Source organism: Neolamprologus brichardi, chromosome 7 (genome assembly GCF_056152115.1).
Source record: "Neolamprologus brichardi isolate AB-2024 chromosome 7, ASM5615211v1, whole genome shotgun sequence".
NCBI classification, from domain to species: domain Eukaryota; kingdom Metazoa; phylum Chordata; class Actinopteri; order Cichliformes; family Cichlidae; genus Neolamprologus; species Neolamprologus brichardi.
The window spans coordinates 29,890,628-29,900,113 of record NC_142110.1 but is presented as its reverse complement, the minus strand read 5'-3'; the positions used below and the strand labels follow the sequence as shown (position 1 = coordinate 29,900,113).

Genomic DNA, 9,486 nt, shown 5'->3' with positions numbered 1-9,486 from the left:
AGAAGGCAGAGCAGAGCAGGGTTGCAAAATGGCTTGCAGCTGTTACCGATTTCCAACAATGTGGTCTCTGGTGGGCTTGATCTAAACCTCTCTGGTTATGTTTTAAACTATGAAATAGTCCAAACATGTTATTTTATAAACATTTCTCCTATTTTTACAAGTTCAAGAATAAAAAAAAGTAATAAAAACATTTTCACCCTGTGCAGCTTTGTGCTTTACACAATGATGGAAGTCTAAGGCACACAAGTACAAACCAGACTGCTAGCTACAGATAAATATTATTATCAGACAACGAGCAGTCTTCATTAATGATTGTTTTAAAAAGTTCAGAAAATAATCTGTGTGATCAAGTTTTGTTTGTTTTTTGTTTTTTGTTTTTTTAAGATTCAAAGAGTTTTCATTTTCTGATTAAACCAATCACACACTTGTTGGTTTTCAGTCTGATCAGGTGATCATGTGATGGTGAAATATCCAGTCAAAACCACCAAACAGTTAAATTTTCATGCTGTAAACATGTGCTTCACTCATTCTGTGATTATTTTTTTTTAAATTTTATTTATTTTTTTAGTAACATCATAACATCATTTGAAATGTGGAGGACAGCAGCTCTCACTGATTCAGTCTCATTTAAAGTGCATGATAAATCAAACAAATCGTCTGTCTCACTGCAGCATTTGTTTCATCTCCGGAAACGTTCTGTTGGAGCCTCACAGTTTGGCTCTCGGCGCTTGCTCCAGCAGTGTCCTCATGTCCAGCAGCACGTCCACCACGGCCTGAGCCAGCTGTGCTGCGGCTGTTTCTTTGCAGCTATTGAAAGCAGACACGGCAAAGTTGATGTGGTCGTTCATGGGGTTGTAGCACACACCGTACCCGTTGGGCACAACAGGGCCAAAGCACATGACGCAGTCGGTCTGGGATGGGACCTTTTTGAAGATATAAGAAGTAGAGGTTAGCTTGCAGGACGTTTAGATGTTTCAACTCATCTGGAGTTTGTGTTGCTCAAGTTACATAAAAAGAATTCCATATACATGAAAACGCCAAGGTCGCAGGGTCACATTTTCTATTTGCATGTGTTGCTTCAGAATATTGTTGTATACCTGACTGGTAGACAGTCTGTAGTGTAAGGCTTTAGTGTAGGCGGCGTCTTTCAAGACGTCAGGGATGGAGAGGTTCTCTTCGATGGCCTGCATCTTCAGACCCAGCAGGTGTCTGTCGATGGCCTGACCACTGACTGCCTATGAAGGAGAGACAGAGCAAAAGCAATGATTTTTTTCCCCCAGTGGATTCATTAAATATTCAGGTCCCTTCATTTTCTGCACCCACATGCTGTAGATGTGAGGCTAGAGTTACCTCTACTGTCACTGCACAGATGTGCTCATTGCTGGACCTTTTACAATCCCAGTGCTGTGAGCACTCACCATGTTAGTGTATGACCTGTGAGCCTTTACAGCCTTCTCCATGAGATCCACTTTCTCAGAGTTCTGTGTAAACAGGAAGAAGATGGGAAAATCAAACTTGCATTAAACTTGACTCATATTCATTTAACGAGTCTAGTTTAATAAAACTTGAATTTAAACAAGCCATTAAATCAAATAAAAACATTCATTCCTGGCCGCTGTATGATCAGTTTGGTGGCCGACCTGTTTGCTGGGATCGTCAAAGGCTCTGACGAAGGCGGCTGAGGCACCTGAAGCTGATCGTATCGTATCTGTACGACCAAATCTGAACATCCGCAGGGAGGCGCTTTCATATGTGGCACAGCACTGCTGGTACATCCTGCAAGGAGAGAGGAGAGGATATTTTACCTCCAGGAACAAAAATGAGGAATTAAACTGCTCTGATGTTCAGTCACAGCTCATAAATGAAATAAAATAAAATCTTTGATGGTTCCAGTCTGAGCAGAGGATGGCACCATTTCAGTACTTCAGAAGACATCATAGTTAATTTAATTAAGATTTACATAAGAATTTATATTTATATTAAATTCATATAAGAACGAAACTAAATAAAGATGACGCTTGTAATCCTACCGATTACAGCAGTTTACAGAAGCATCCCAAAATCTTCTCTCTGCTGAGAGATGCTTAAGAGGATCTTGCAGGACCCAAAAATAATAATAATAATAATTTTTTACATAACCTGGGTTTAGCTGCACTGAGATGATAAAGAGGGATAGAAGTCACACAGAGGAATAACAGGGAAAATCTTGTAAATTTTTAAATTAAAAGCCCCTACACAGACAGAGCAATGGCTCATATGATGTCCAACCTAGGGCTGGGTATCGTCACTGATTTCTAGAATCGATTCGTTTCCGATTCACAAGGTCCCGATTCGATTCAATTTGATTTGAATCTGGAAAATTTTGACAGTCAGAAATATTATAATTCAGATCAGTACATTTACATATTTTTGTATCTATAAAAAGGAAGCTGACACACGCAAGACTTTGTCAAAGGTGTGAGTGTCAAAGTAGCTAAAGATAAAACACAGAAAAACATAAAGATGGTTTTCCTGGCCTGGGATTTTATAAAAATATTCTGCATAGAGAGATAAAACTAACAGCTTTATGATCAGCGCAAAAAGGGACACAAAGCGCGGACCCGCCGACAGATCAGAATCAGCAAGCTGTCGGCTTTCAGCCCCGACAGTCAGCTGAGAAAGGAGACATCTCACTGATTCTGATCTGTCGGCGGGTCCGTGCTGTGTGTTTACGTCTTTGTGCAGAATCTGTGTTCCTGCTCTCATTTACTGTCTTAGCTGTTTGGTGGTTGTTAAAATTTTGTGATCTTTCACCTGAGATTCTGGCATTTCGGGAAAAATAAATAAATTTATATTAAAAAAAACGATTCAGGATTTTAATGAATCGATTTCACGTTATCCAAGCCAGTATCAATTTTAATTGATAAATCGATTATAAAAACCCACCCCTAATCCAACCTCTGTGCTACAGTTAGAAAGCCAGGCACTAACACCAGCCAGCGCCTCACCTGTAGTAGGCCAGCTGCAGCGCCATCTGGATGAAGGCATCGGGACTCATCTTGTGGGCTTTTGGGAAGTTTTTTCCAAAGTGTCCAAAAACCATCACCCTCATGTCCAGGTCCTGGGCTAGTCTGTAAGGGGAAAGATGTCACATTTACACTGACTGTTAACACGTATGTAGTCAGCATGTTTGGACAACATTGTTGTACCAGAGTATTTAGACTATGATTTTCAGTATCATCACATTAAGATGTTCTTCTTTCCTTTACATAAGGAGATGATATATTTCCATTTGCATTGTTGTGTGCTGCACAAAAACCCCACCAGAGGGCAGTATGTACTTGTAAACAATCTGCTGAGCTCAGCGAGCTGTGAAACTGGCCACAAAGCGTATTAAAGCGGCAGTATATTTAGCTTTGTCCTACCGATACAGATAAGCTAGGTCACACAAATTAAGCTTGAAGAAAACTTTGGATAAAGAGGGTAAAGCTTCTAACTGGATTCATTTTTAGTCCCCCAGAAAAAAAAGAAAGTTAAGAAAATCAAGAAAAAAAAAAAAAAAAAAAAAAAAATCACAACCCATATGTTAGCTTTTTCATATTCACATGTCAGTACTGAACAAGGTTATCTCTTTATGTTTGTTTTACACACAACTGCTCAAATCTATATCAAATTATACCTGGGTTAACACAAATACTGTCCTGAAAAAATAAAATATTGCCCAAACATGATACTCATCCCAAAAGCTGCCCTCACGTGTTCATGCTGTTCTTGGCCTCCTCGATGTCTTTCTTGATATCCGACGTGATGTGGAAGTCTAATTTCCGCGGCATGGGTAAAGGCACCATGGGAGACCGCACCATCTCAGGCTTCCTCCTGTTAACACAAAGAGAAAACAAAACATACACAGAATCGGTGTTCACACCAGAAAAAGAAATCTGAATGAGTGGATGAGATGGAAATTGAGCTGCAGAGAGCAACTGAAACAAATGTAGTGCTTTCAAACATGTCCAATCACGCTGTGGTGAACATTCCCATGCCAGAGGCTCTAAAGGGTTCCTCTATGAAAATAAACTGAAGATAATCTGTGACCTACTTACGTGTACTCTACAACGTGGTCGATCAGGGCTACGATGGGGGGACCTTCAGCCGGAGCATGCTCGTAGTTTGCTCCACACGCCCCATCCTCTCCAACAATGAACTGGAAGAGAGAAGAAAAAATATTTAAGGAAAACACTTCACGTTTTCTCTATTGCTGAGGGATTTAACGGCCTTATTATATTATTATTACAGTAACCACAGTTCCAGTTTATCAAACATCAAAGCCCACTGAAGAGAGACCAAACCACCAGGGTGAGGAAACCAGGCCTTGCTGCAGGAGACAGGTTCAGAAACGTCAAATGTCTTGATGCATGAAAACATGCATCCACTCATCATGTTTTTCAGCTAAAACTGTCCTGCAGTCTAAGATACAGCCACCTTTCTTCAGTTAAACTTGTTGTTTGTTAAGAGTTTGAGGGATTTAAAGGCTCTTCTGTAATATTGATGTTTCTCTTACAACACTTCAAGCTGAATTTAGGCTGAGTGAGAGAGAAACATCTGCATGTACAGACACCTTGGCGTTCAGGCTGTCTAATGAGGTTGTTGCTGTCTTTTGTGATCACTGTTGTATGCACGTGCAGGTCACCTGCAGCGTCTTGTCGAACCAGCGGTTGCCACTGTTCCACTGGCTGCCTCCTCCGTGCAGCATCTGGATGGCGGCACAGCTGCGGTAAAGCTCATTAGACACCCGAGGCATCGCTCCATCCAGACACAGTGTGAAGATGCTTCTCTGGATAGCCAGCACCGACTCTTTGTTGGTTTTATCTGCACACACAAAACAAAAAGTGACTAAACTGCTCCACAGACTCGCAGCTCTCATAACACAGTCAGCGTCCTGTTGGCTCACCTTTGATGAGGTTGAGGTAGGCTTTGCCCCACGAGTCTCGGTGCTGCGTGGTGAGGATGCCGACAGGCTCAGAGTTGGAGTTTGCTGAGGCACTGCAGATCCTCTCCAGCTGGACGCAGAGCTGATCTGCAGTCAGCGGAGTTCCGTCGCTGTTGTACACGTCCAGCACAAAGAACTGGATCCAAGTGGAAGAAAGAGGTCGAGTCAGAAATCAGTCTGCCAGATGCAGATGCAACAAAACCTGGTGTCCAGACCTGTGTCTAACACATTCTTTGAATAGTTCCTGATTTAAATTAGGAAGCAAAAGTGCTAGAGTGGTAACTTTGGGGGATTTGTTAATCTTTCTACTAGGGTGACATACAAACATTCATCCATCACAAGTGATTAATATACTGATTTGTTTCTTAAAAATAAGCCCAGTCAAAGTTTTTTTTTTTTATGAATCAAAAATGTAAAAGATGAAGGAAATGATCCTGAAACTAGACGAGTGCTCAGTTCCTCCTTTTATATGAATCACAAAAGGTTTATGTCTGTGGGTATAGATCTGCAAACCTATATAAATATTACTACTTTGGAAGAATGTATTAGGGGATAATGCTAACTGCAGGCTAATAGCCTGGAACAAACCCTAGAATACTGTATGGCATTAGCTGAATATCGCCCCCTAGTGGTGGATGCGGTGAAAAAAAACAAAAGGTCCCAGTGTTTAAAACTCTCAGCCTTAAAATTAATTACTAACAACAGCAAGCAGCTAGACTCTATTAATAAATAGGATGGCTGACTGTTTATGATTTGTGCTTTTTTATTGTTTCTAAAACGTGTAAAGCAGTGCCAGGACTGCCAAAGGCCATGCTCGCTCAGATGTGCTAACTACAAAGCAAGTTTAACATATCCAGGATCGCTTTCCTTATGTAGTTTCATTTATTATCGCCATTCAGGATAGGTGATAAAGATAACACATCGCTGATCAATCAAGCTATGAGTGTGTTCACACAAAATCTTAAAATCTGAAGCAGAGAAAATACATAGCCTATGCATTTTGATATTTCAGCCTCGGTGGTTTTAGATTAGATAAAACTTTATTAATCCCTCAAGTAGGTTCCTCTGGGAAATCCTTCTTTTTTAAAGGATAAAGGATGTCCAAAACACCACACAGGTTTCACGTGACTGCTCCGTTCAGACCCATGAAAGTGCCGAGTGTACTCTGGAAAACTCAAGTTTACCGTGTTTGCTGATCTCTAACGTCAGGCTGCAGAAGGCGAGCTGCTCACCTGGAAGTTGTGCACTACGGTGATGTGTTTGGGGGGTCGTGAGCTCTTGGCGTGGTTCACCACCGAGTCTCTCTTCAGACCAGGGATCCGGCATGATGACAGCACCTCGTAGTACTGATTCATGCAGAGAGGCTTCCCTCCCAGGTACTCGACCGGAAGAGTTTCACTGAAAGAAAAATATTCTATCATTTACTGCATGCTTCGGTTTGACTGATTAAAACTTTTCAGGATCATGTGATCTCATTAAAATGTAGAATTTCATCCCTGCTGAATATAACTGAATAAAAACCACATTTTAAAATAAGTACTCACTTATCGATCATTGTCTTAAAGTCCAAAACGCCTGCTATCAGTTTAGCTGCAAACCTGAAGACAGATAGACAGAGATCAATATAATCTATTGAGTTTCAGTGACAGGAGCCCAGAGATTCACAGGGTATGCCAAAGAAAATGCTGAAAAAACATGAAACTTTGACAAAAGAAAAAAAAAGAAAAAAGGAAAGGAGTAAAGGAAAGGAAAGATGAAATAAAAATGAAAGAAAAAAATAGGGGAAAGGGAGGGAGAGGAAATGAGGAAGTGAGAGTGAGAACAAAAAGGAAATGAAGGAGAAAAAAGTAGATGAAAGAGTAGAAGAAGAAGAGGAAGATGATGCAAGCTTATGAGTAGAAGGAAGGAAGGAAGGAAGGAAGGAAGGGAGGGAGGGAGGGAGGGAGGAAGGATGGAAGATCCAAAGCACCTCAAATACACATCAAACCTCTGAACACCGAAACTGTCAGCTGGAGTGGAAGGTCTGATCTTTTATTTACTTCAATGACTGAACTGAATATGTTTATGATGGACACATGGATTCAGACCTAACCCTAAACACCACGGGATCTGGTCCAACCAGATCCTGTAAAAACAAACAATTCAGTCATCATCAGGGAAATCAAGGTGCACGACTTTATACTGCAGGGAAAGAGACACCGAAAACCTGTTTGGGATTCAGAGCATTAAAGAGACTCTGACATTTGGAAGAAGCTGCATGTGATCACCTTATTTGTCCTTTCTTATCACTGAACTTCATGCGAGGCAAAACCAACCCAGGACTTGAATGGACGACCACAGGCAAACGATAGTCGAGGTAAGCCACCTGAACCCACCACTGTGACAGCTAAGAGAGACAAACACACAGATAGGCACTGAGTAGATCACACATCAAGAAGAAAGCCACAAAATAACTTTGTTATCAGATTTTCCTTTAAAGAAGAAATATTAGATCAGTTTACAGAAAGACCCCTTAGCCTCTCCCTCACCAACAACAAAAACTAAGATGAGGCAGGACGTCTGACATCAACACTGCATAAAAAAGGTTGAGAAGAAACTGCTCTAGACAGTCAGTTTTTTTCTACTCTTAGGTCTGTGTGATGTCATACAGGAATATCATTAATATGGTCAACTCAGGCACAGAAGTCACACCCTCCTGCTCTTTGAGAGGGGTCAGCCAATCAGAAGAAAGTTGGCTGTGAGGAGTGTGAGGAAGTGAAATCTGACTTATTTCACACAGAGGAAGAATTAAAAGCCCAAAGTAAGAAAAAGGGGGATTATTTTGAACTGAAATTCAAACAAAGCTACTCTAGCAGACTCCAAAAATGAGAGTATGGAGGTGGAAATAAGCACCATAAGTCTAGTTTAATATATTTAAAGGACCAGAGTGCCAAAAACAAGGTCCCCTTTTTGAGCTCACCCAGTTCTCAGTTTTGGATGCCCTCTTCTCCAGACCCCTCTGCAGCTTCTCTCCAAGCCCTCCGGCTCGCTGAAACTCCTCCAGCAGCCCTTTGGTGTGCTTCAGCTCGTCTGCCTCCACAATGGGCTCTAGGGCGGCAAGGTATCGCTCACAGGTCTGCTGCAAAGGGGGGACAGGCAGGCATGGCAGCCCCTTCTGGTGGGTGAAGTATCGGCCAGCGACTCGAGTGGCTGATACCGGTTTGACCAAGAAACTGGTCTTCACAAAACCGCAGGGCTTCATCATCCCCACCTTTAACAGAGAAATAAGAGAAAAGACATTAAGACAAAAGGTTTGACTGCCACAGCGGATCATCAGCCACTCCCACAGCACATCTCACCACCTCTCGCTGTCCTCATTCATGTCCTGCACCATCCTCCCATACTTTCCTGCCACTCCTGACTTCCTTATGCACTATAACATTTCCTCTCTTGGCACCCTATCATATGCTTTCTCTAGATCCACTTCTCCATAAACACTGTCAAAGCAAACCTCACATCTACAGTGCTCTTTTCTTGGCATGAAGTCACCCTCCTGCTTGCTGATCCTCAACTCTCTCCTTAACCCAGCTTCAACAACCTTTTCCCATAACTTCATAGTATGGCTCACCAGCTTTATACCTCTGTAGTTATTACAGCTTTGCATATTAGTTTCATGGGGAAAACTAACATCACAGGATAATGAGCAGAGGGTCAACAGCAAACCCACAAAACCAGATTATGATTCAACCAAAGAGTATTTAATGTGTTTAAAAGGTGTGCACACATGCTAATCTCATCGGTTTATTGTATTTTTGTTGTAGCATTTGCTTTTAATCCAACTTACACAGGCTTGGACTACATTAAAGGTATCTTTAAAGCTGCAGTCACGCTGGTGTTCCACTGTCTTTGAGCTAAATTCACCTTTCACCCACTTCTGTAATTGCCGGTGCGTTAAATATTAGCCACAGCTAACAGCTAGCAGCTAACAAACAGAATTTTCCGCCTAGTAGCAGCAGCGAGCTCATTAACTTACTCTAGCTCAGAAAAAAACCGTGTCTCGGGTGAATTAATTAACGTGGCTGTCATTAATTCTGTCAGAGTGTGAAAGCTGAACTCGGGGGTGGGGGGACACAAACAAACTAACAGTCAGTCCGCTAAAGCTGCCGTTACTCACCACAGATCTGCTGCAAATGCCCCACATTCTGCAGTCGGAGGTAGAAACGCCCACAAAAACACAGAGAGCAGTCCAATGAAGCACAGAGTCCGGCCAGCACAATCTTACACAGCTTTATTTTTTTTATCCGTCAGGCGGGCGGTGCTGTAGCCTGACTGCACAGCCTCTCTGCAGCTGCTCAGTGCTTTATCTGCTAAAGTTACTCAGCTGGAAAAGAGCCGGGGTGACCGGCTGCCCCAGATGCCATAAATAAGTGGCAGAGTGGCAGTTATGCGCACTTATAAGTACAAATTCTATGTAACCTCTTAGTTTCTCGTTTTACTCCACTATACGAAAGCATTAAATGTACTTTAAGATAAAAGTTTGA

General features: G+C 41.9%; 1 protein-coding gene across 1 annotated transcript; it reads right to left on the bottom strand.

The window, feature by feature from the left end:
• Positions 1–527: 527 nt before the first annotated feature.
• crata (carnitine O-acetyltransferase a) lies at positions 528–9,344 on the bottom strand. Its single transcript, XM_006782121.3, has 14 exons — positions 9,120–9,344; positions 7,926–8,216; positions 7,234–7,352; positions 6,511–6,564; positions 6,199–6,364; positions 4,928–5,102; positions 4,667–4,845; positions 4,080–4,180; positions 3,736–3,855; positions 2,988–3,110; positions 1,641–1,776; positions 1,419–1,481; positions 1,098–1,235; positions 528–923 (listed from the first exon to the last, which is right to left on the bottom strand). The coding sequence occupies exons 1-14, from the start codon at positions 9,144–9,146 to the stop codon at positions 708–710; spliced, it is 1,908 nt and encodes a 635-aa protein (XP_006782184.2). The 5' UTR covers positions 9,147–9,344; the 3' UTR covers positions 528–707.
• Positions 9,345–9,486: the final 142 nt, after the last annotated feature.

Excerpts from the sequence above, each read along its gene's own strand:
- crata (XM_006782121.3), bottom strand. The coding sequence starts at position 9,146 with ATGTGGGGCATTTGCAGCAGATCTGTG. Across the intron at positions 6,565-7,233 it reads GATAAGAAAGGACAAATAAG|GTTTGCAGCTAAACTGATAG; the intron begins GTGATCACATGC and ends ATCTGTCTTCAG. Across the intron at positions 3,111-3,735 it reads GCCAAGAACAGCATGAACAC|ACTAGCCCAGGACCTGGACA; the intron begins GTGAGGGCAGCT and ends TTCCCCTTACAG.